The sequence below is a fragment of the Entelurus aequoreus genome, linkage group LG17, assembly GCF_033978785.1.
Source record: "Entelurus aequoreus isolate RoL-2023_Sb linkage group LG17, RoL_Eaeq_v1.1, whole genome shotgun sequence".
Taxonomy (NCBI): domain Eukaryota; kingdom Metazoa; phylum Chordata; class Actinopteri; order Syngnathiformes; family Syngnathidae; genus Entelurus; species Entelurus aequoreus.
In genome coordinates this window covers 37,375,883-37,403,150 of record NC_084747.1, presented here as the reverse complement: position 1 = coordinate 37,403,150, position 27,268 = coordinate 37,375,883, and the positions used below count along the sequence as shown (strand labels likewise).

At 39.6% G+C, this 27,268-nt stretch overlaps 1 protein-coding gene across 2 annotated transcripts in view; it reads right to left on the bottom strand.

Annotated features, from left to right (window-relative positions):
- Positions 1–27,268, bottom strand: part of plat (plasminogen activator, tissue) — a 41,614-nt gene that overhangs the window by 4,624 nt on the left and 9,722 nt on the right. The window contains exons 2-12 of one of the 2 annotated variants that reach the window (XM_062025639.1): positions 18,670–18,759; positions 15,623–15,746; positions 15,333–15,467; positions 10,092–10,202; positions 7,731–7,905; positions 6,242–6,333; positions 5,962–6,136; positions 5,791–5,876; positions 1,879–1,944; positions 1,612–1,816; positions 1,380–1,516 (exon numbers count right to left, since the gene is read on the bottom strand). In XM_062025639.1, coding sequence (XP_061881623.1) covers positions 1,380–1,516; positions 1,612–1,816; positions 1,879–1,944; positions 5,791–5,876; positions 5,962–6,136; positions 6,242–6,333; positions 7,731–7,905; positions 10,092–10,202; positions 15,333–15,467; positions 15,623–15,746; positions 18,670–18,726 — 1,363 coding nt within the window. In that variant the 5' untranslated portion in view covers positions 18,727–18,759. The remainder of the gene's footprint in view (positions 1–1,379; positions 1,517–1,611; positions 1,817–1,878; positions 1,945–5,790; positions 5,877–5,961; positions 6,137–6,241; positions 6,334–7,730; positions 7,906–10,091; positions 10,203–15,332; positions 15,468–15,622; positions 15,747–18,669; positions 18,760–27,268) is intronic. The other variant, XM_062025640.1, reaches the window with a different exon arrangement.

The window sequence follows — 27,268 nt, the reverse complement described above, 5'->3', positions numbered from 1 at the left end:
AAATAAAATACCATTTTTTTCAAGAGTAAAGAAAATACCAGGTATTGCCACTAGATGGCTGTATTTACCTTCACTAAGAGACCACCATGTGTACAGAAGGAATTCATATGGCCCCATTCCTGGGTGGGTCTCGTGTGAGTGAAAGTGGGGTTAACCATTCTGCAATGCAGTCTGCGGAAAATGTTGCAAAGCGGCACTCTACATAGCAACTGGCAGTGTGGTCAAAGTTGGAATTGCCACAAAACATATTTTCAATCAATCAACCAAAGCTTACTTATATAGCCCTAAATCACAAGTGTCTTAAAGGGCTGCACAAGCCACAACGACATCGGCTCAGATCCCACATCAGGGCAAGAAAAAACTCAACCCAATGGGATGACAATGAGAAACCTTGGAGGGGACCGCAGATGTGGGGATAGATAGATAATAGATAGTGCACCCCTGACCCAATTCATCACGTTTCATGTGTCAGGTAAACCGAATGGGGCCATATGAATCCCCTGCCTACCGTAGATGCGATGGCATTGCCGTGTTAACAAAATGGCGATTGTTTTATTAAAATACAATAAGGTTTAATCATCATAGACACTGTTTTAAAATACAGTTATTATGCTATTGTTTGAGTGTGTGTACAGCAGTACTTATTAGTTCTGTTAAATGTGTTAATAATGCAATTACACTATATTAAAATCTCCTTTAGGGGTCTTAATTTACAGGCAAAAGTTTTGTACTTGAAACAATAAACTTTGAAACTGAAAAAAAAAAAAGTTTTGATTTTGAATTTTGAAAAATACATCAGTGTATTGAAAATAAAACTGAACACATTTTGTTTTCGGGTTGAAGATGATTATGATTTACTCTGGTAATTATTTTGAATAAATTATTTATTCAACATTTTCACTCCTATTTGTCTCAATATTTGAGTATCTGTTTTTTTTTCAGAACCATTTTTTTTCCCAGTTAAAGTAGGTTTTTTTTTGGTTGCAATTTTTCCTGAATTTTGAATGCCATCAACTGAGAAGGGCATATATGAAATAAATTGAAAAAAGAATTGTCAGAGTGAATCCTAATTATATTCAACAAGTAAAAATTGTGTGCACTTATTTGTGTTTTAAATACACTTGTTTTTCAACATTCAACATCAAACATGTATTTTCTGTTTCAAAAGGTACACAACTTTGGACCCTAAATTAGCTCTAAACTACCAAACCAATGAATCTAGTACATATGCATGTAAGGTAATCCTAAATGGTGACTAACATATATTTTGTTTACAATTCAGTCATGCATGGACGCCAAACTGATGACAAACATGCATAAAAAGGAAAGAGGTCCGTAAAGAATGCCAACTTTCCTACAATAAGGCAAAAGGCACTCACCTATGTCGTTATCAAACGTCTCATTGTCAAATTTCTCATGGATCCAGTACTTTTCAACTTTAAAAATCTGCTCACTGCTGGAATTCTGTTTGCGGAACGTTCTGCCCAGAATCACCTCTAACTTTGAGGGTTTATCCCTGAAAGACAACACAAATCATGTGACTTTAATGTGCTGTTTGGTCGCCATGTTTGAATGGCTCATATGTCGGTATGCATCTGAGATGATTCTTACGAGGCTTCGAAGCAGTGTGCAGCCGACAGGACCCAGCAAGAATCGATTAGAACCCCACCGCACCTGTGGAAGTGCTGGCGCAGGCGAGGCTGGTAAACATTAATGGCGACCTGCCAGGGCTGCTCCGTGATGTCGCTCTGTTTGCCCCCGAACATGCGGAAGGCAGGCTGGGTGAGGGGGTTGTCTAACCGCTGGCCGCACGTTGCTATGAGGAGATTGTAAACATATTGTGAGATGATGCTTCATGATGTCATGATGATGTCATACCTCTGTTGTCATTGTTGGTTGTGGGGCCTCGAGGGCCCAGAGGGTTGATGGTGGGTGGACGCCTCACTGAAAGAACAGCATGGTTAAACTCATTGACTCAAGAATCAAAAATCATACATTTGTTGAGCTCCTTTGACAATACCAGAACCAGTGTTGTAATTTTGTCAAGGAGCAAACTGCTCAGTCAACATTAATATCATTCGACAAGTGTAAAAACACATGAATTTCATACGCATGAGGCAGATAAAGCAGCTAGATCAGGGGTCACCAACCTTTTTGAAACCAAGAGCTACTTCTTGGCTACTGATTAATGCGAAGGGCTACCAGTTTGATACACACTTAAATAAATTGCCAGAAATAGCCAATTTGCTCAATTTACCTTTAACTCTGTTATTATTAATAATTAATGATATTTATATTTGTGGAAACACTGATCATCTTAATGATTTCTCACAATAAATATATATAGAAACAGATAAATATCAATATGCAACACTTTATTTTTATATTTTCTCTAAGTGCACATTTTTCAAATTGAACATTTTCAAATGATCACTTCTAAGACAGTCTTGTGAAATCACAATATCCCATTTTAACTAACTAGCCACTAACATTTTTTAACAAATCATGAATTATTTTGCACCATGTTTGTACAAATAATAACTCATGTAAAATACAAAAGTCAACTCTCAAATGTTTAAATAAATCATGTCACACTTTGAACTGGACACCAAATCTGTTATCTGTTTCTTTGTCAGTTAGTGAAGACCAAGTCTTTCAAATATTTTCTTGGATTTCCAAATTCTATTTGAGTTTTGTCTCTCTTAGAATTAAAAATGTTGAGCAAAGCGAGACCAGCTTGCTAGTAAATAAATAACATTTAAAAAATAGAGGCAGCTTACTGGTAAGTGCTGCTATTTGAGCTATTTTTAGAACAGGCCAGCGGGCTACTCATCTGGTCCTTACGGGCTACCTGGTGCCCGCGGGCACCGCGTTGGTGACCCCTGTGCTAGATGCTGACCACTTAAGATACTATAATGCAGTCACTCCCATCTTGTGGAGTAAATACAAGTTAAGTTAAGTTAAAGTACCCATGATTGTCACACACAGACTAGGTGGGGCGAAATTATTCTCTGCATTTGACCCATCACCCTTGATCACCCCCTGGGAGGTGAGGGGAGCAGTGAGCAGCAGCGGTGGCCGCGCCCGGGAATCATTTTTGGTGATTTAACCCCCAATTCCAAGCCTTGATGCTGAGTGCCAAGCAGGGAGGTAATGGGTCCCATTTTTATAGTCTTTGGTATGACTCGGCCGGGGTTTGAACTCACGACCATCAATAAGTTTCCTATAGTCGCAGCAGTTGTTATTATTAGAGCAGGTTTCTAATTATGCATCCCATAGCAAGTCTATTCTCATAAAGCAAGAACAACATTTCTAGATGTATTTCTTTTAATTGACAGTCTCCCATTGTGTGCTGATTTAACACTATATACTCTCCACTTTTTCCAAATGTTATGTTACAACCTTATTCCAAAATTGAATATATTCATATTTGTCCTCAAAATTCTACACACAATACCCCATAATGACAACGTGAAAAACGCTGTTTTTTTTGTTTTTTACAATTTTTGGCATATTTATCAAAAGTAAAAACTAAGAAATCACATGTACATAAGTATTCACAGCTTTTGCCATGAAGCTTAAACGTGAGCTCAGGTGCATCCTGTTTCAACTGATCATCCTTGAGACGTTTGCTATAGCTTTATTGGAGTCCACCTGTGAAGTCGAAATAATTGTCTGTAGACCTCCGAGACAGGATCGTCTCGAGGCACAAATCTGGGGAAGGGTACAGAAAAATATCTGCTGCCTTGAAGTTCCCAATGAGCACAGTGGCCTCTATCATCCGTAAATGGAAGAAGATTGGAACCACCCGGACTCTTCTGAGAGAGCATCTAAATTTAGCAATCCGGGGGGGAAGGGCCTTAATCAGGGAAATAACCAAGGACCCTATTGTCACTCTGTCAGAGCTACAGCATTCCTCTGTGGAGAGAGGAGAACCTTCCAGAAGGAAAACCATCTCTGCAGTTATTGAACAATTAACCCTGTATGGTAGAGTGGCCAGACGGAAGCCATTCCTTTGTAAAAGTTTGCCAAGATGCACCTGAAAGACTCCCAGACCATGATAAAAAAAATAATTCTGATCTGATGAGACAAAGATTGAACCCTTTGGCGTGAATGCTAAGTGTCATGTTCAGAGGAAACCAGGCAGCGCTCATCGCCAGTCCAATATCATCCCTACAGTGAAGCATTGTGGTGGCAGCATCATGCTGTGGGGTCGTTTCTCAGTGTCAGGAACATGGGAGACTAGTCAGGACAGAGGGAACGATGAATGCATTCAATATTATGCTTACTGAATTTTGAAAATCAGCATCCTCTGTAGGTGATGTTTGTTTTTGGTCTATGCTTTTGTCAGAGTTACGAATTTTAAAGAATTGGCCGTTTTATGCAAAATACACTGAAGTGAATTATATTTCTATAGCGCTTTTTCTCTAGTGACTCAAAGCGCTTTTACATAGTGAATCCCAATATCTAAGTTACATTTAAACCAGTGTGGGTGGCACTGGGAGCCGGTGGGTAAAGTGTCTTGCCCAAGGACACAACGGCAGTGACTAGGATGGCGGAAGCGGGGATCGAACCCGGAATCCTCAAGTTGCTGGCACGGCCACTCTACTAACCGAGCTACACCGCCCCTGCTGTGGCTGCTGGCCTTCACAATGTTAAAATGTCAATGCAAAGATCTGCCAATGTTTTTACACTGTAGGTTCGTGTAGGTTCCTCGACACCACAGGAGCACTCTCGTGTTTTTAATTTGCTGCAAAATTGTGAAAGTCTCTCTCAGGGGGCTTGGTCTGATGTCATTCCATGGCCAAATCAGACTAAAGGTTGTCCCTAAAGGGACTAAGGGTTCTACTCATGATACTTTCAAAAAAAGAATGCACACCTCAGTGGTTAAAACAGGTTTCCTTGTTACACGCATGCGCAATAGCACTAGATAACGCAACTTGATAAGAGTGCGCGGCTGGAGAGGACACCAGCACTAATTAGAGACCACGCACCTGGCGACTATTAGAGACTCCACACCTAATTGAATAGAAGTGTTACTTTAAACATTTACGGTATTCTATACATTTCTATAAATGCAAACAAATAACATTACTCTTTTGTTGAATAATTTTGCTGTTATTTCCTGTGAAGTTGCACATATTTATTTTCCAGAGTATTTTGAATATATCGTGTCGCAACTAGAGATGACATTTTTTGGGTGGGAGTTATTTTATACTTACTAATCATAACTATTTAGAGGAGTCAAACAGTGGCATAATAAAACAATATATGCTCTTGATGTGATCATGATTATATTTTAAATTTCACAGAACTGCGACTTGTCCAAGGTATACTCCGCCTTCTGCCCAAATGCAGCTGAGATAGGCTCCAGCACCCCCCGCAACCTCGAAAGGGACAAGCGGTAGAACATGGATGGATGGATGGATTTCACAGAACTGAATATCTTTGTATTTTCTCCCCTACAAGTGAAGCTTGTAGGGGGAAGCTCTACAGGTAAGAGACTACGGTCCATCCAGACCCACACCTCCTGCCACCTGAACAGTTTTTTCCCCTCGGCCATCAGGCACATGAACAATAACAAGATCTGATAGCTCAGTTACAGCTCATGTTATTCTATTCTGTGTTATATGTGTTTTATGTTGCACGATTGCGCCAAGTAAAATTCCTAGTTTGTGAACCCGTTCTCAAACAATGGCAATAAAAATTCTTATGATTCTGATTCTGATAAGATCCAGGGAACTGTTACACATATGTAAAATTAGAGCACGGTCAACAAGGTCAACTCACTGCATTTGGGTACATCACAGAGCTCCCAGGTCAGCTGCATGTTCTTGTAGGTGTGACACCACGGACCTTCATCACCATCAGGATTCCTGTTTGGAAAAAGTTGTTGCAATTAGGAGATGTCTCGCGTTTCATATATGATTTTCTTTCATTGGGTGCATCCTGTGTTCATACCTGCAGTAGCTGTGGCTACCAAGCCCCACTTCGAGAGCATCAGACCTCCATGCATTGTTGTACTTGTGCATGATAGCCGGAGAGTCCCATGAGAGACAGTGGGCGCCACTTTTAGTGACGGATGCCGTGCCCCTGTAGGTCAGACCGATGCCCCTCTTGCATTCTTCGTACTTATCTGATCCAGATCACACAGAGAAGGTTAAAAACAATTGTCTTCCTATTTTTTGCCCCAAAATATCTGGTCATTACAATTTCAGTCAGCTAGGGTGTGAAGTTTTACCTTCTGGACATTTGGGCACAGAACAGAACTCCCAGGCAATTTGAGTGCCTTTATACGTGTAACACCAAGGAGCGCTGTCGTTGTCAGGGTTCCTGACAAAAAAGATAAGCTTTGAGTTATTCTTGTATGACAGGGCGGATTTTCCCCCTCGGCCGCCAGTTAAATAGCCCTGTTTTATGGCCTTTTAAACAATTGTAGTGACCGGAACTGAAAGGAGAACTATTTAGCATGATAAAAATGGATAGTATCCAGCTACAGTTTCTATTAAAACAATAGCTCAATTGACATGAATTACATGGAAAATATTTACCATATGTGTTTTGTGTAGTTTATTAATAAATATATTTAAAGATGACAAAATCAAAATATTTTTTTCTGTCCTTGGGCAAGACACTTCACCCTTGCTCCTGATGGCTGCTGGTTAGCGCCTTGCATGGCAGCTCCCGCCATCAGTGTGTGAATGTGTGTGTGAATGGGTGAATGTGGGAATACTGTCAAAGCGCTTTGAGTACCTTGAAGGTAGAAAAGCGCTATACAAGTATAACCCATAACCCATTTTATTTTCATGCAAATTGATCTTTGATTTTTTTTATTTGAATCCTATTTGTTTATTTATATTTTTCTATTTATATATGCTATACACACACATGCGCGCATGCACACACACACACACACACACACACACACACACACACACACACACACACACACACACACACACACACACACACACACACACACACACACACACACACACACACACACACACACACACAGAGACATCTAGTAAAATGTATGTATGTTTTACTGTATATATGTATATCTTGTAAAAATGTGTGTGTGTGTGTGTGTGTGATGAGATGGCGACTTGTCCAGGGTGTACCCCGCTTTCCGCCCGAATGCAGCTGAGATAGGCTCCAGCACCCCCCGCGAACCCGAAAGGGACAAGCGGTAGAAAATGGATGGATGGATGGATGGATGGATGTAAAAATGTCAATGTGTGTGTGTGTGTGTGTGTGTGCATATACAGTATATAGATCCCCCCCATGCATACGTCAGGCATATGAATTTTGGTATTAACGTTCTTTTAGTATTCACACCTGTATTTGCCCCCATGTAAAAATGTAAACAGTCCTTTCTTGACCAAAACCTCATTTTCATAAGTTTTTGAAATATTTGTAAAGTCTTTTTTTGCAATAGCCTCCTAAATTAAAAACAACAACAACAACCAGGCAATGAAAAATGACCTCCTTGTTGGATGTAACTGATCTAATAAAACATGGTCTTTCTTGGGATGCACAAAAACTAAATAGATGCACTTAATTTATTATGTCAGGCAGTAAGTTGAAACTGAATTGTTAGTTGAACAAAGAAGTTGCAGTGTTTACCTAACAAATTTAAATTGCATGGAAACAAAAGGCAACATTAAGATCCTGCTTTGTTTCCCCTGACACAATTTATCTGCACTTCATCAGCGCTGCTCACAAACCTGCAGTAGTTGTGATTGCCCAATCCAAGACTGCTGGCGTCCACTTTCCTGGCAGTGAACCTCTTCCCTCTCAGGGATGTGGCGTTCCAGTTGATGCACTCTGCTCCGGACTTGCTGATAGTCCATGTGCCGCGGTACGCGTCCCCTCGTCCAGCAACACATTTCTCTCTGTTGTCTGTTGAAAAGACAAGATAAGAGAAATAATAGCTTGGTGATTTATTTTGCATGGCACTAAAAATCTGTTTGTCTAATGAATTGAATTGAATAATCTTCCTGTTTCCTGTTTCAGAACACTTCTTCACAGTATTTGACAATGTTATCACTCCGGCATAACTTCCTTAGCACGTCAAAAGTTTTGGATTGGGCATGTTTGTGTTTCAAGTTCAAACAGAATTTGAAGTTTTTGTTGTTATTTAAGGTATTAAATGCACAACTGGAGTCATTTTTTGCAATACATATACTATATTGCCAAAAGTATTTGGCCACCTGTCTTGACTCACATGCGAACTTGAAGTGCCATCCCATTCCTAACCTATAGGGTTTATTATGATGTTGTCCACCTTTTGCAGCTATTGCAGCTTCAACTCTTCTGGGAAGGCTGTCCACAGGTTGTGTGTTTATAGGAATTTTCGACCATTCTTCCAATAGCGCATTGGTGAGGTCACACATTAATGTTGGTCGAGAAGGCCTGGCTCTCAGTCTTTGTGCTAATTCATCCCAAAGGTGTTCTATCGGGTTTAGGTCCTTTCACTGGAACTAAGGGGCCAAGCCCAACTCCTGAAAAACAACCCCACACCATAGTTCCTCTCCCACCAAATTTCTCGGCACAATGCAGCTCAAAATATACCGTTATAAATAATAATGATAAATGGGTTATTATGACAGCAACCCATAGGGGGCGCAACATTTTTTTTTTTAGATGTATTTATTTTTAACCTTCATTTACCCAGGAGAGTCCCATTGAGATTAAGAATCTCTTTTTCAAGGGAGTCCTGCACAAAGCGCTATACTTGTATAGCGCTTTTCTACCTTCAAGGTACTCAAAGCGCTTTGACAGTATTTCCACATTCACCCATTCACACACACATTCACACACTGATGGCGGGAGCTGCCATGCAAGGCGCTAACCAGCAGCCATCAGGAGCAAGGGTGAAGTGTCTTGCCCAAGGACACAACGGACGTGACTAGGATGGTAGAAGGTGGGGATTGAACCCCAGTACCCAGCAACCTTCCGATTGCTGGCACGGCCACTCTACCAACTTCGCCACGCCGTCCCAAATTTCACACTCGGCACAATGCAGTCCAAAATGTACCGTTCTCCTTGCAACCTCCAAACCCAGACTCGTCCATCAGATTGCCAGATGGAAAAGCGTGATTCATCACTCCAGAGAAGGAATCTCCACTGCTCTAGAGTCCAATGGCGACATGCTTTACACCACTGCATCCCACGCTTTGCATTGGACTTGGTGATGTATGGCTTAGATACAGCTGTTCGGCCATGGAAACCCATTCCATGAAGCTCTGTGCGTACTGTATGTGGGCTAATTGGAAAGTCACATGAAGTTTGGAGCTCTGTAGCAACTGACTGGGCAGAAAGTTTTTGCACTATGCGCTTCAGCATCCGCTGACCCCTCTCTGTCAGTTTACGTGGCCTACCACGTCGTGGCTGAGTTGCTGTTGTTCCCAAAGTCTTCCATTTTGATTTTGGAATATTTAGGAGCGAGGACATTTCATGACTGGATTTGTTGCACAGGTGGCATCCTATGACAGTTCCACGCTGGAAATCACTGAGCTTCTAAGTGCGGCCCATTCTTTCAAAAATGTTTGTAGAAACAGTCCCCATGTCTAAGTGCTTGATTTTATACACAGGGCGAAGTGATTAGGACACCTGATTCTGATCATTTGGATGGGTGGCCAAATACTTTTGGCAATATAGTGTATATTGTCCATCCATCCATCCATTTTCTACCGCTTGTCCCTTTTGAGGTCGCGGGGGGTGCTGGAGCCTATCTCAGCTGCATTATTGTATTTGTCTAATTGATGTAATGATACAGATTTATTGAGTCTGGTCTCCAGAAAGGCCATCACTGGCTGGCTGGGACTGGCTAACGTTTGTGTTTATGTCAACGAAGAGGGTGTGGTGTCTCACAGTCTTGAAAGGCACTCTTCAGAAATAAACACCTTCATATGTCAAAGTGTCTTCGACCCCTCAGGACAACTTTGTTGGTAAAGTTTGGGGAAGACCCTTTTCTGTTCCAGCATGACACATCAAGGTCCATCAAGGCATGCCTGGATGGGTTTAATGTGGGAGAAGCCCAATAAAAGTTGAATTAAAAACAATGTATGAACACATGTACTTACTGATCTCACACTGAGTGCCACTGAAGCCTGGTGGGCACTGACAAATGTAGTCGGACGAATACACTGCCTCCTTGCACGTCCCTCCATTGTAGCAATGAGACACGTAGCAGTCTGAAGAGACAGAAAGAATATATATATATACTATATATATATACTGTATATATATTCATCCATCTATCAATTTTCTACCGCTTGTCCCTTTCGGGGTTGCGGGGGGTGCTATGTGTGTGTGTGTGTGTGTGTGTGTGTGTGTGTGTGTATATGTACATACTGTATATACATACATACATATGTATGTATATGTACATGTATATATGTATGTACATATGTACATACATACATATTTATAAATATATATATACAACACATATATTTACATACATACACACATATATGTATATACACACACACACATATATATATATACATATACACTACCGTTCAAAAGTTTGGGGTCACCCAAACAATTTTGTGGAATAGCCTTCATTTCTAAGAACAAGAATAGACTGTCGAGTTTCAGAGGAAAGTTCTCTTTTTCTGGCCATTTTGAGCGTTTAATTGACCCCACAAATGTGATGCTCCAGAAACTCAATCTGCTCAAAGGAAGGTCAGTTTTGTAGCTTCTGTAACGAGCTAAACTGTTTTCAGATGTGTGAACATGATTGCACAAGGGTTTTCTAATCATCAATTAGCCTTCGGAGCCAATGAGCAAACACATTGTACCATTAGAACACTGGAGTGATAGTTGCTGGAAATTGGCCTCTATACACCTATGTAGATATTGCACCAAAACCCAGACATTTGCAGCTAGAATAGTCATTTACCACATTAGCAATGTATAGAGTGTATTTCTTTAAATTTAAGACTAGTTTAAAGTTATCTTCATTGAAAAGTAAAGTGCTTTTCCTTCAAAAATAAGGACATTTCAATGTGACCCCAAACTTTTGAACGGTAGTGTATATATATATATATATATATATATATATATATATATATATATATATATATATATATATATATATATATATATATATATATATATATATATATAGATAGTAAATACAGTGGCAAGAAAGGGTCAAACATGTTTACTGCAGAACTGGTAAAGACCCAGGGAGTGCTACCAGTCCATAAGATACGGGGGGCTATAAGATACACCGTATCGAGAGAGTATGGCCAACTCGGTTTCAGAGTTGGTCACTAACATGGCGCCCTGTAGTCATGTGAAGGGCTTTTGACCAGTTATTTAGGAGATCCGCTGGCCATACTCTCTCTGATTGGTCAAAAGCCCCTCACTACATGTTGGGTACCAACTCTGAGTTGGGCATACTCTCTCTATACACGGCTCTGCCCCGTATTGACATCAATATAAGATGAACCTAAATATAGGACGACACCTCTTTGTAAAGACATGTTTACGGCGGGGAAAACAATCTGTATTTGTTTTTAATATCAGTGAAATAGCAACTGGTATATTAGAATAAAAAAGGATATTCATATATTTCTAGGCTGCTGCACAGTTGTTTGATGACTCTTCGTCATTGATCACCACTATTTTTAAATTAGCATCCTATTGTCTCTTGTGTTGTTTGCTAACTACCGTGCTACAATTTTTAGGACACTTTTTCCCCCTCCCAACAGGTCTCTGTATCACGGTTGTATCTCTCCAGGTCAATTAATATGACAAAGTAGACATGAAATCTCAAGTGTTGGGCAGAGCTTACCCTTATATCAAATTTGACCTAGTAATGCTCAGTCTCTCATCACTTAAGTAAAAGTGTTTTTATGCAGCAGTTGCCAGTCCAGTCTATTATTTCTTTTTTTAGAGATAGTACCAGCAGTGGACTGAACGCCTGCAGCCTGAGCTCACAACTTGGCTGGCTGAAATGTGGTTACAGTTTGTCTAAGGGAGGGGCAACCATAAGTCACTAAATTTGTCAATAGGGGGGTGGGGGGGCAAACGATCTCAGACTAAACTATGTCTAAGAAAGCTGGCAGTGCAGTAGTGAGGCCGGCTGGCAAAAAAAATAAAGTGATCGGTGAGAGTTGAGGAGAAATTACGGTGAAAGACGACAACAAAAGACAAACAGACAAATGAGTAACCAGACCAAGCATTCACCAGGTCAGCTCAACTGATACATCATGTCTGTGTGAAGACGTAGGGAAGAACTGGGTTGGCTGTCACTCTTTTTACTCTATTATGAGCTGCTCGTCACCAAAACATCTTTCAGCAGTAATTTCTACATTAAACTGAAGCCTAAAGTTTTGACTTGAAATGTATGACCAGGTATCGGACACCTCGTTCTCCTTAGACGCATCCTCGATCATCCATGCAGACTGGACACTGGCCGAGAGTTAGTGGGCGGCCGAGAGTGGGGTCGGCTCTCTTGGTTGCTTTGTTGGGTCTGCTCCCCCCACCCCAGCGTTTACCTGTTTCTCACCTTTTTTGTAAGGGGCGCTGGAAGTTGGCAGACCCGTCAGCGATCCTGTTCTGTCTCCCTGTAATGTTTGTCTGCTCTTGAATGGGATTGTGCTGAAAATGTTAATTTCCCCTCGGGGATTAATAAAGTATTTCTGATTGTGATTCTGATTGTATTTTTCGGACCATATGGCGAGTTGGATGATAAGGCGCACTGTCGATGAACGGGTCTATTCAGGATTATTAAGCGCATCAGAGGGATATATTATGTTTTTTTTCTACATTTAAAACACTTCCTTGTGGTCTACATAGTATGTAATAGTGGTTCTGTGATCAAAATGTTTCACAGATTATGTTTTAGACCGTTTTAAGCCGCTTTCTTTCAGGGTCTTATTTACGTGGCTCCATTTCGACAGTGTCTTCTTCCTGTGACCTTTGTTGTAATTTTTAGCACTTCCATAGCGAGTGTACTGACACATTAAGATCAAACTATATGTTATTTTGTATTAGAAAAAGCAAAAACAAGAGGATAGAGTAACAGAATGAGCTTGTTGACTATGGCGCGGACTACAGATCGCAACAACTAATAGGTGAGAAAAGTTGGTTTTGCATAATAGGGTGAAACAAAATGCCAAAAAATATGTCTCCAATAGGTGCCATTATATTCCTTATATTCACACCATAACAACACCCGTATGCTGAAGCACAGTACGTCTGACTACACTAGCCGTAATGCTGTGGAAATCCATCAAGCCGTGTGGCTTCGTAGCTTACCAAAGTCTTACTTAAACATTTTGACAGATTTTTGAGCGCCGCGTGTAATGTTCTATATTCTCAATGAAACATCAAAGATTTGGTCTAGCTTGCGTTATTTATTGAACAGGCGTCAACCTGCAGTCCACACGTATCTCTTATGTGTGACTAGTAACACTTATCATTACACCATGTACCAAATAAAATTGCCATGAGGTCAGTAAGCACAGCCACAATTAATACATACTGTACATTAGATGCACCAGGTATTAAAGTGCACTGTCGATTTTTTAGAAAATGTAAAGATTTTAAGTGCACTTTATAGTCGGAAAAATATGGTATATCTTTCTTATTTGCAAACTCATCGTAACAAATAAAAAATAATCCATCAAAGACACCAACCACATCACTGGGTGGTTGTCACACACTGTGTGGTTAGTTGTCACAGTGTTAAATTAATGGGACAACTCTTTTTAAGGTAAGGAGGCAGAAATAGATATATATTATAGACTTTCCCTTCCCTTTTACACTTTTTGAAGGTAACAATTGTTTCGTAATAAACCCATTGCATAAAAACTTAGAAGACAAATACTGACAAGCTAAATATTTATAATTTGACATGAAAAACAATATAATCCCTTTCACCTCAAATTCAGTCGTACATATTCTTACTTACTTTAAAGAAGACTAGTAATAGGTGAGCTCAAATCTTAATTCCAATAATTTTCTTACCACATTTTAAGAAACAGCACCATCTGGTGACAATATGTGACAACCAACCTCGGTCTTCCCTACATTGTGTTGCGACACAAATAATCAGCTGAGGAGCAAAATTAAATATTTTTGTGGTTTACATGTTCCCATGTCACGAGGTGTGTGTCTCGTCTCCCCGCCTTCCCTGTGGTTCCCTGGCTGCATCTTGGATCTCGACCTTCCGCCTGCACATGGACTTTTGACGTCTCGCTATTGCCCCGACTCCCTGCCTGTGCTCACGGACCTACGAGCCTGTCTCGCCCCTATTGGACTTCCGCGCCTCTCGTTCAACACTACCGGTAACACACTACAGCTAATCTCTACACATAGTCACACACCACATACACTTTTGGATTAGTCACACTCCATTCTCTTGTTTATTAACATTATTATTTTCTTATTTATATATATTATGTATATATATATATATATATATATGTATATATATATATATACACTACCGTTCAAAAGTTTGGGGTCACCCAAACAATTTTGTGGAATAGCCTTCATTTCTAAGAACAAGAATAGACTGTCGAGTTTCAGATGAAAGTTCTCTTTTTCTGGCCATTTTGAGCGTTTAATTGACCCCACAAATGTGATGCTCCAGAAACTCAATCTGCTCAAAGGAAGGTCAGTTTTGTAGCTTCTGTAACGAGCTAAACTGTTTACAGATGTGTGAACATGATTGCACAAGGGTTTTCTAATCATCAATTAGCCTTCTGAGCCAATGAGCAAACACATTGTACCATTAGAACACTGGAGTGATAGTTGCTGGAAATGGGCCTCTATACACCTATGTAGATATTGCACCAAAAACCAGACATTTGCAGCTAGAATAGTCATTTACCACATTAGCAATGTATAGAGTGTATTTCTTTAAAGTTAAGACTAGTTTAAAGTTATCTTCATTGAAAAGTACAGTGCTTTTCCTTCAAAAATAAGGACATTTCAATGTGACCCCAAACTTTTGAACGGTAGTGTATATATATATATATATATATATATATATATATATATATATATATATATATATATATATATATAAATAGAGCTAAACGATATCCCTCCTGTCTGTGCCGTCTCCTCCTCCTGTACACATAACATTTTACCCAAAAATGCGTTAGTCATTGAAAAACAACCCAGAAATGTTTCATAATTTTGAACACCCAGAAATTGAGTTAAAATAATATCCTTATAACCCAAAAAATGGATTGCTCTTCATAAAAATGACTAAAAAATGTAACTCAACACAAGCAACTCATAAATTGGGTTATCAAAATAACCCAGCATTTTTTTAGTGTGTATGTCGCACTCACTGATGACGGGCACAATGTGACAATGTTCTCGTCCTCTTAAAGCACAATGGCAATACTCCACACGCTGTCCCCTCCATCGCAGCCAAGTGTCCCCAAAACTATGCACGGCTGAGGTCTCACTATCCGCACAACGTACTGAGAAGACACACACACAATGAACCAGTCAACATGGAGGACAGAACAATTCAACAGTAGGAAATGTTACATGGAGAGCAACAAAGGAATGTGAGGTTTGGTAATGATGGTGTTATTGCAAGGGAAAGACAAACAAAAAGAATGGTGGGGCTCACAGGATGTTTCAAAGGAAGGTGAAGGCTTCTGGACATGAACAATGAACCGTGTTCGTCTGGCTGGCTGCCCCTTAGGCTCACCTCGATAGAAACGAGTTCCTCTCTTTGAACGGAACAGCTCCACCTAAAAAACACAAAATAAAATTTTTGTTGACCTTCCTGGGTAATTTTGGTTAAATAATTGGTTATTTCCTTTAATGAGCCGCCATTTAATTACAGTTTTTTTTCCAATTGCTTACACATTAAATTTAAAATTTTCACACAGTTAACAAAGTCTACACACAGTAAACAAAACCACTGTGCAGATTTGCTTAACATTAGGCGTAGACTCTGCTTCAATTTTTGCGAAAAATTACACACAATGCTTTACACACACCTTCCCATCTTGCACACATATAAGGATTGTGATACACACGTCTTCACATCTTGCACACAGATAACGATTGTGATACACCCATTTTCACACTTTACACACACACTAGGATTGTGATACACACATCTTTATCTCCAGATTTTTTTTCAAGCCTTGCTGTTGCCTAAGTCTGCACATGTAGCCTATACTCTATGCTGTAATGTTTTATTTATCTCCAGATTTCTAATCACTGCTATGTTGTAATTCTTATTAATATTGATACTGTTGTTGATATTATTCATTTTTTGTTTGACTACTTTTGGATTGTTTTGTGTCATGTTTGTGTGTCCTCTTAATTGCTCCGTTGATTGCTATTCTGAATGTTGCTGGGCTGGGTTTGGTTTTGGAATTCGAATTGTATCATTGTGGAATTATTTTGTTGGATTGATTAATTAAAAAAATAAAGAAATATATATATATATATATATATTTATTTATATATATATATATATATATATATATATATATATATATATATATATATATATATATATATATATATATATATATATATATATATATATATATATATATATATATATATATATATATATATATATATATATATATATATATATATATATATATATATATAGATATATATATATATATATATATATATATATATACCGCCGATACCAGATTTGAATGCTCTAATATTGATATTGTCAAATCAAAATATCGATACTTTTAATACTTTGAGCTAATGCATATCAATGACAGGAACTCAATGTAAAGGAGGTGAAGTGTCCAAAGTACGGCCTGGGGGCCATTTGCGGCCCGCAGCTCGGGTTTTTTTGTTAAAAAAAAAGAAAAAACAACAGTAAGAATTTCAGAAAAAAGACGTGAAAAGATGACATTTTGAAAAATGATACACTTTGTCACCCAAAAAAACAAAACAGACACAAATTATTGCTTTTAAATATATAGTATATGTCTGTTTACTTTTTTGTTTTTTTTTACCAATAAATATAGTATGCGGTCCTTGGTGGAAAAAGTTTGGACACCCCTGAACTAAATCATTGAGATCTTGTCTAAATAAAACACGATTGGTGGGAAGTATGTTTTCGTCCGCCTTTTAGTCTAGAACAGGGGTGTCAAACTCATTTTAGATCGGGGGCCACAAGGAGAAAAATCTACTCCCAGTGGGCCGGACAGGTAAAATTACGGCACGATAACTTAAAAATAAAGACAACTTCAGATTGTTTTCTTTGTTTAAAAAATAGAACAAGCACATTCTACAATTGTACAAATCATAATGTTGTTGTTGTTGTTTTTTTTACAATTACCTGTTGCGGTTAATAGTATACATACTTTATTTGTCGTTATTTATAGTTTCTGAATAAATTATGTCAGTCAACTCATTGGTGTCAATTTTCAATCTATCAAGATAAAAACATAATATCAAAATCTAATTACCCTATGTTATTTGTGTAGTTGGATCATTTTCCTCGACTGATGTACTAACATCATGTGGTTTATTTTGTACAGATATAGCATCATCTACAAAGATACAAATAATTGCTATTGCGACATCCAGTGGACACATTTAGTACAGCAGTTTCTTTCATTCAAAAATGTCAGGTTATTTTTTATACTTAGCAAACTCCTCCCGCGGGCCGGATAAAACCTGTTCGTGGGCCTGATCCGGCCCTCGGGCCGCACGTTTGACACCCCTGGTCTAGAATATTAGTCTTTCGCCCCCATACCCAGGTCGTACGACCGATTTGCACGCAGGCCTGGCCCTAACCAATCTGGCGCCCTAGGCAAGATTTTAGGTGGCGCCACCCCCACATCGGCAGTGAAGTGTATATACTCACAAGAAACTGAATAGCTTTGTCTTTGACCTTTTTTTTTACTTAAAGAAAGCAAATTAACATATTATATGAAAATGTTATGTTATGATTATCTTTAACCGAATCACAGCAGTGTTCAAATAAAAAAACAGCATTCCCTCTCATGTGATATTGCTTAATTAACATTAATGATGTGCACTTTAACAACTAGGCTTACAACTATACCTAATACATAAAGGGGTGGAAAAGTAATGTTGTAACAAATAATATTTCTATTAAATAGGCTTTACTTTGCATTTTAATTAGCGTGGGATTATTTTTTGTATTTAGAAATAATAGTACCAACTTTTTTTTTGTTTTTTTGTTTTTTCTCCAACATTGGCGTGGCGCCCCCTGGTGGACGGCGCCCTTAGCATTTGCCTATACGGCCTATGCCACGGGCCGGCCCTGTTTGCACGTCAGGACCGCTGCGTGCCTCATCCAGAGGTTCCTCTGGCTTCGCCCTGCCCAGGTCATCATCTTTTGGGTCCTAAGTACGTTAAGTGCTCAGTCATTCAGTCTGCCATTTGTTTATTGAAGAAAATTACTGGCAATTAAAATTAGTCTCACTATTATAAAAAAAACAGGTGTACATATACTTTTATTGTAGGCTATTTGGAGCTCATTGCATATAAAGTTGAATACAAGACAAATTAGATACATTTGCACAAAGTATCGGTATCTGATTGGTATTACTGATACAAGCCTGAATTTTACTGTGTATCCCTCAGAAAGAAAATTAGTGGTATGGCACATCACCACTTTCTGTTTCGTTTGCAAACACGAAGTGCAGTACTTACATTGTCCGCTAGGGAGTAGCAAAGAGCAGCCAGGAGCAATAGCAGTGTCCTAGTCATGGTCAATGTAGACGTTTAGGCCTCTTCAGTTCTCTGCAAGTGCAAAACAAATTCATATTAGATCCGTGGTTCTGAAACTTTTTTTTTTACCAAGTACCACCCCAGAAAACACTTGGCTCTCCAAGTACCACCATATTGAACAACATTAAAATACAGTAGCGTAGTAGGCTCAAGTATCCATTAAAAACTAGGCAGAGGTTTTATTTAACAAATATATTTAATATTTTTGGCCACTGCAACATTCCACACAGTTTGAACAGTAACACTGTTTGAATCATCATCATCATAGAGTATCAGGCCTGTTTGCAGGTATCGATGATCAGGGCTCTCCAGTCTTCTCTGTTGTCTGCTCTATGTGTGAGTTCTATATTATTGATATTTCCGATAAAATGTCTTAGGCTGTTGATATATGTCGTTCGTTGTCGACCTGGAGCTTTCTTTCCTACTAGTTTTCCTGTTAACAGCAGTTTTTCTAAGCTGTCTTTTCTTATGATATGTCTGAGGAATTTCAGCTGCCTATTTCCAATCGTTGCAATTAGAGATATCCTTATTTTAGCATTTGCCAATACCTCTTCATTACTTTTCTTTTAAGTTCATGATATGCGGAGTATTTTTCTGAAGAACCACATTTCAGTTGCCTCTAATTTTCTCAGTTGCTGATTGTTTAAAGTCCAGCATTCACGGCCGTAAAGTAGGACAGACATTTTGAGGACTCTTAGTTTGGTGTCAATTGAGATGTTTCTATTCTTAAATATACGACTCATTTTGTTGAAGCTGTCTTTTGACATGGCAATCGTTTTGTTTATCTCTTTTTCACACCTACCATCAGATCTTACTGTGACACCGAGGAATTTGAATTGATTCACTTGTTTTATTTTCTTGTAGTCTGCCACAAGTACAGTGTCATCTGCATATCTGAGGTTGTTAACATTAATTCCTCCAATTTTTATACCATCTTGATGATTGATGTTGCGTAAGATAATTTCACTGTAGATGTTAAACAGATCAGGAGATAATACGCAACCTTGTCGAACACCCCTTTGAATGGCTTGGAATTTACTACATTCACCATCTATTCGGACTGCTGCTTCTTGTTCCCAGTACAGATTTCTGATAATCCTCAGGTCTTTCCCATCAATATCAAGCTCATTCAAGATTTGGAAAAGGTTTTTTATGTTTCACTGTTTGAATAAAGGTAAATAAAACACTGTGAGTTCCAGGTTCGATTCCCTCTTCCGCCATCCTCGTCACTGCTGTTGTGTCCTTGGGCAGACACTTCTTCCACCTGCTCCCATTGCCACCTACACTGGTTTAGATGTAGCTTATAGATTTAGATAATGGGTTGCCCAAACCACCTCATCTGGCACCTCTCGATGTGGAGGAGCAGCGGCTTTACTTTGAGCTCTTCCCGGATGGCAGAGCTTCTCACCCTATCTCTAAGGTAGAGCCCCGCCACCCGGCGGAGGAAACTCATTTCGGCCGCTTGTACTTGTGATCTTGTCCTTTCGGTCATAACCCAAAGCTCATGACCATAGGTGAGGATGGGAACGTAGATCGACCGGTAAATTGAGAGCTTTGCTTTCCGGCTCAGCTCCTTCTTCACCACAACGGATCGATACAGCGTCCACATTACTGAAGACGCTGCACCGATCCGCCTGTCGATCTCACGATCCACTCTTCCCTCACCCGCCAACAAGACTCTGAGCTACTTGAACTCCTCCACACGGGGCAGGGTTTCTTCCCTAACCTGGAGATAGATTTTGAAAACATGTATTTTTAAAAAACGTATTCTTTTTTTCAAATTGATTTTTGAAAATTATGAATCGGTTTAGAATTGGGATGAATAAGAATCACGATTTGGATGTAAATCTATTTTTGGTGCATTCCGACTAATCATTAACCTGACTCTCGCCAGACCCTTGTAGTTCGCTTAGCTCAACACAAGGGTCTGGGCTCGAAGGCATTGCAAACTCCTTCAAGATAGTAAAAAAGAATGAACCAATCAGACTCGCCGGGCGGGATTTCATAGATGTGATGTAGTGCCGAAGCAACTGTTTGATTCATACAACAATCACGGCACGTCATGTGCTGACATTGATTCTGCTATTGCAACTGTTTTGTCGAATCTATGGAATATTAATTCTTTAAAAGATGAACAGAGAACGGTTTTAAAGGCATTTATTGGTGGCAAGGATGTTTTGGCTCTTCTTCCGACCGGGTTTGGATTTCCCAGCGTCGCTCTCATCAGCGTCACGGGTTGATTTCGATGTGAGTGGCACGCCATTCAAGATAACGGACAAGTGGTTTATCCAATTACATACCGCCTTCTGAAGTATATCTCCTATTGAGAACTCCCAGATCCTTGTGTGGAGCTCAGCGAACTACAAGGATCTGGCGAGAGTCAGGTTAACTAATCACAGACTCAGCGGTTGATTGAAGCATTCACTGTATTCTTGTATTATCAGGTCATTAAGTGTGAGTAAGAAATGTAAGATTATTCTGCACAAAGTGGAAACATACTTAACGTTTTAAACATGCAGTACAATTAAATCAACCACAAAGCTGACTAATAGAATAGAATAGAATAGAATAGTATAGATCTTTATTGTCATTGTACATTGTACAACGAAATTGTAAGCAAAACTAATTTAGTGCAAATTCATAATAACACATAAAAACATAAGAACATAGATAAATAGGTAAAAATACATAAAATACATAAAAATACCAAGCACACAGCTCACATGCACAGTCATTCTTGTCTTGTGTTCAGCAACACTATTGCTCTCGGGTAAAAAGTGTTCTTAAATCTGTTTGTCAATTTTATTGTCCTGTATCTCCCGCCCGAGGGCAGCAGTTCAAAAAGTTTATGTCCGGGGTGAGTTGGTCCCTTATGATGTTTTCGGCCTTTTTGAGACACCTGGCACTGTACAGTTCATCTACGGAGGGGAGAGAGCAGCCAGTGATCTTCATGGCAGTTTTTATGACCCTCTGAAGTGCGTTTCTCTGTGCCGCCGTGCAGCTGGCATACCATACACACATGCAGGATGTCAGCACACTCTCTATTGAGCAGAGATAGAAGAAATAGAAATAGAGCTTGAGTGTTCTTGTTGGACTAAGTCACTGAATGCTATGTTGGGTCATCAATAGTCGTCCAACAATTGCAGAAAAATAATACACACTGGTCACCTCGCTTAATTCTATCTACAACTGTATGTCTTTTGTTGCGTCCTTCCTGCATGCCTCAGACGCCTGTGACCGAGACCAGTGGAAGGAAAGGGTGGGACTAGGGATCAGGGGAGTTCATACATGGCGGAAATTGTCATCTATTGAAGTTTTGTCAATTGCTTGAGTCACACAGGAAGTGATAGTACTCAATTTGGTGATGAGTTTGAGTTTTATCGTTCTTCAGTCAATCATTGACTTCTTCCATTAACATTCGATAAAGCAAAATTCAATGAGGTCAAACACACGAGGAGTAAACAGGAAGACTTTTGTATACACTCACAAAAGAGGCATCAAGATGAGGTTTTCTGACAAATTTCTTCTGCGATATAAGAATATATCCGCCACGGACGGGCGAGGAAATGAGAGGAAAGCAGCAAGGGAAGCCTGGAGGAAGAAGACGTCAACTCCTATTTGGTTTTTATTGCGCAAGGGAAAGATAACAGGCGCAGCTTAGATTTCCTCTTCTGTTCCACTTTTTTCTCAGGCCTGTGTGTGTGTGCACAGTGTAAACGTATTGGTAGGTTACATCTGCAGATGGAGTGCAGAGGAGAGCAGCTGCTAAATCTCAAGTTCAGTGTGAGTAAACATGAGTCACAACAGGAGGAGGGGGTTGCGTGTTGAGATCGAGGAAACAGAAAGAGCTTAAATGAAGCTACACGCACATTATGACTAACATTCATTTATCAATGACCTTCACGGCATTTTCACACTGGTAAGTTTGAATCAAAGCCTGTTTTATTCTGTTTCCCACTCAGCACTTTGTAGGATGTTAGCGTTAGCTAAGCTAGGCTAGCTGCGGGTTACGAATAACGTACAGTATTTGGTAAAAAAGCAATACGTCTATGTATTCATAGAGCGATAACTAAGAATACTTTAAATATTTCCCATATTAATGCAAAGTGTATTTCAGACCTGAAATATATTTAGTTTGAAACACATTTCTCCAGGAGACACCACACAGTGACAAGTCTTTTTGACTTCACAGTGAAAGTACGACAGTCTTCTCTTTTTAATGTACAATTCAGAGGTTTTGCCAGTGGCAAGCCGTGCGTTTCCCACCTAGGCCTTCAGTGATGTCCTGTGTCCAATGATTACCTCTCAAAATACCATAATTTATATCACCACATGACCATTGCTAGAGAAATACTATACAGGAACACATTTGCGAACTACTGGGCATTGAATCACCACTAACAGTGTACAAAACGGGTTGTTTTCTGGCGCATTTAAAAATCAATAAACCCGCATCAGCAATTGAAACATATCTTATGAAAAAACATATTAAACGTGAAAAAATTAAGAAATAAAATATCTGAACTCACAATTTGTAGAACCCATTCGAGCTTTCGTGGTTGGCCGACATTGTCTCACAAGATGTAGTTTCTCTTTAAATATCCTTCTTGAAAATGGCCTTGCAAATATACGTGTTGTCTTGTCTAATCATAAAAGATGCAGACGAGGCGTGTTGTTGAGTTCTTAAAGTTTACTCCACAGCATGCTAATCAAAAACATCCCGCTAAATGGGGCTACTACTGTGGCATGCTGGGTAATGGAGTTCTTATGTTACCTAGCTCATAACATCACAATAAATATCTGCCTTAGGCCAGCGAGAAGGCCTTACTGACAACAACTGGTGATCTGATTGGCTATCGCAACTGTCTGTCAAATGTTTTTGTCCGTTCACTTACAGTGCACGGACGCCCGCATTGTTGATTCTGAAGGCACTTATGTTCCGGTTTTGCACACATTTCTATTAATTTAAGAAATGTGGAAATTAATTTGACTGGTTCTCATTACAAATGCAGTGTTTTTTTTTAAGTTGCAAGTGATAAACACTTATTTAGTGAAACGAAAAGAAATGTAACTGCATCAGTATACATAAGTTAAAGATGCATCAATAATCACTTTGTATTCAAATCGTAGCTCCTGAATTGTAATCAGAATCGAATCGTGAGGTGCCCTAAGATTACACCTCTACTACCGAGCCCTCACAATGCATTGAGAAATCACGTGCCCTTTTGAGCCCTATTATTGATCATTAAACAGACACTTTTTTAATTTAATGGTTTATGTTTATTTTAGTAAATTCATGCATGTTGTGTTCTTTATGATGAATTCATACAAATGTGTCAATATTATGTCAATGTATTTTTACAGGTATGGGTTCTGAGAATCTGCGATGAGGTGGCGACTTGTCCAGGGTGTACCCCGCCTTCCGCCCGATTGTAGCTGAGATAGGCTCCAGCGCCCCCCGCGACCCCAAAGGGAATAAGCGGTAGAAAATGGATGGATGGATGGATGGGTTCTGAGAATTTCTCAAACTGTCACTACTGTCACTGCGTGCACTACACTATCATTATACAATGTGGGCAGTAGAACTTTCAAAGTTGAACAGCATGACACACTGGTTTACTTTCAATTCATAAGTTGCAAGCAAAAATTTTACTCATTAACATCCCCACCATTAATTGACGTAGCAAATAAATTCAAGTAAATTCCGCTCAAAACATCTGGTCTTACAGATTAGCATTATTATAGGTAGAGATAGACATACATTTGTTTTCCAACACTGGAAAGAAGGAAAGTGACTGTGAAGGTGACAATTTCAGATTTCAGTACTTTGAGTTAAGGGCTTTGTCACAGAGCCAATTAAGCTTGTAAGTTGTGGTACTACTGTAATGTAAAGTAGGCATCGCAAACTCGAGGGTCACAGGCCCATATTTTGAGGCGTCCAGGAGGCATCCTGACTAGATGCCCTAACCACCTCATCTGGCTCCTCTCGATGTGTAGGAGCAGCGGCTTTACTCTGAGCTCCTCCCGAATGACAGAACTTATTACCCTATCTCTAAGGGAGAGTCCCGCCATCCGACCCGACGGAGGAAACTCATTTCAGCCGCCTGTACCCGTGATCTTGTATTTTCGGTCTTCACCCAAAGCTCATGACCTTAGGTGAGAATAGGAATGTAGAGCGAGCAGTAAATTGAGAGCTTTGCCTTCCGGCTCAGCTACTTCTCCACCACGACGGATCGATGCAGGGTCCGCATCACTGCAGATGCCGCACCGATCCGCCTGTCGATCTCACAATCCACTCTTCCCTCACTCGTGAACAAGACAATGAGGTACATGAACTCCTCCACTTGGGGCAAGATCTCCTCCCCAACCCAGAGATGGCACTCCACCCTCTTAACCTCCAGCGGTCCCCAAGTAAATTACGTTTTAGACCCCTGATTTGAAATTTCTGTCATCATCATAAAACCTTTGCAACCTGTACAGACAACATTTTAACATCCCTATCAACAATGAAGGGACCTAACAACTCTTTGATAAACTAAGTAAAACTAAAGTAACATAAAACTAAAAAAGTAACAATAACTATTTGAAGATACTGCATTGAGATATTGTATATTAGTGCTGCATTATTGATATTTTTGGAATCAAAAATGTTAAGTTTATAATTCCATTTCTGGTTCCATGGTTATCATCACATGTTTGCTGTTTTTATCTTTCTGTGGTGGCTTGGAGAGAGCTGTTAATTTCATAAGATGTGTCTTGCATCACATCAAGTCATGTAGGATGATGGTTTGACACTCCAGTTCAACTTTTCATGCATATTATTCCATACAAAATTACAATGTAAACTATATGCATGTTTGAAATAAACTAATAGCATATCCATAACCCTAATCATTGTAATAGGAGGCAATGACATGGTTTTTCAATAAACATTTCCACATCAGACTGTAGTTTACTTTTGTTTTGTCATAATAAAAAATGGGTTAAAATAGTTTATGCGTCATTGTCTGTTCATTTACAGTCAGCGTGTTTTGTCCTGCATGTAATTAAAAAAAAATGCAATGAGTAGTCATTCCATCAAACATTTTCCATGCAGCAGACCACAAGTTCTGGAACCTTTCAAAGGGACTACTAACAAGCCGGGACTCTTTTAAGGATAGATAAACTACCCAGGAACTACATTTAGACAAAAGTTCCTGCAGTCCATTGCACAATAGGCTTCCTGCAGTCAGAATGTGCCTTCAGAAGATTCCCCTTAAAGTGTACAGAAACCAAACATACATGTCTGATCCTTTAATCCTGGGAAAGTTTTTCTTCTGTGCTGTCTACTGACTCACTTTCTTTGGTTGACTGACCTCACAGAAATCAGAGATATATTTTGGTATCACCGAGTCCACAACGCACAAAAAGTATCACACAAGACCAACACTTTAACATTCACACACTCACCGTGAAAGAAGAAGTGTCACATATGAGTTGTTGTGTCAAATCCCAGCACTTTTAACCCTCAAACAGAACCCCACGGATAGACGAGTATGTTTATAGTCTCCTTTTTGCTTTCCTTTTGTTCAGCTGTAGGGCTTAGCTGTCCCCCCTCTCTTTCCCCCATGTCAGCTGAAAACATGTGTTTCCTGCTACAATACTGGCTGTGAAACACATATCAAGCCCTACAACGTACAAGCCCGCTGGCATCAGACATAAACACATGTGCCTCCCACCCTTTCTGGAGTCTGTGGTATCTGACATGCATGAGGCCCTGCTTGACAGCCCGCAAACGCTATTAATTAGCTTGCAAGTGTGAAGGCGAGTATTGTTTGGATCACTATTTGTTCATTGGATTGTGAGTTAGGCGGAAACTGGCTATAAATGAAACTATTACAACATTTTACGTTATTTTCCGTGAACCTGCGAGAACAAGCCTGCATGTAATCAACAAGAACGGAAACAAATATAGTGGACCACGATTTTTCGCATATGTTGAAGGAGTTTTCTATCTTTTCTGTTTGAGTCACAATGAAACCATTCTCCGTGCTGATGGCAACCGCCTGTCTGTCTATTCCTGAAATATAGATAGCTAACAAACCAAGTGATGGACAAACAATATTACATTTCTCTTTTTCCTGACTGCATAAGCAACGGCAGACGTAGGCAAACACAGGCACCATTAATGTTGAAAGGTACATACAGGTTTTGGAGCAACATATGTTGCCATCCAAGCAACGTCTTTTTCATGGACGCCCCTGCTTATTTCAGCAAGACAATGCCAAGCCAGGTGTTACAACAGCGTGGCTTCATAGTAAAAGAGTGCGGGTACTTGACTGGCCTGCCTGTAGTCCAGACCTGTCTCCCATTGAAAATGTGTGGTGCAATATGAAGCCTAAAATACCACAACGCAGACCCCGGACTGTTGAACAAATTAAATGGTAAATGGGTTATACTTGTATAGCGCTTTTCTACCTTCAAAGTACTCAAAGCGCTTTGACACTATTTCTACATTCACCCATTCACACACACATTCACA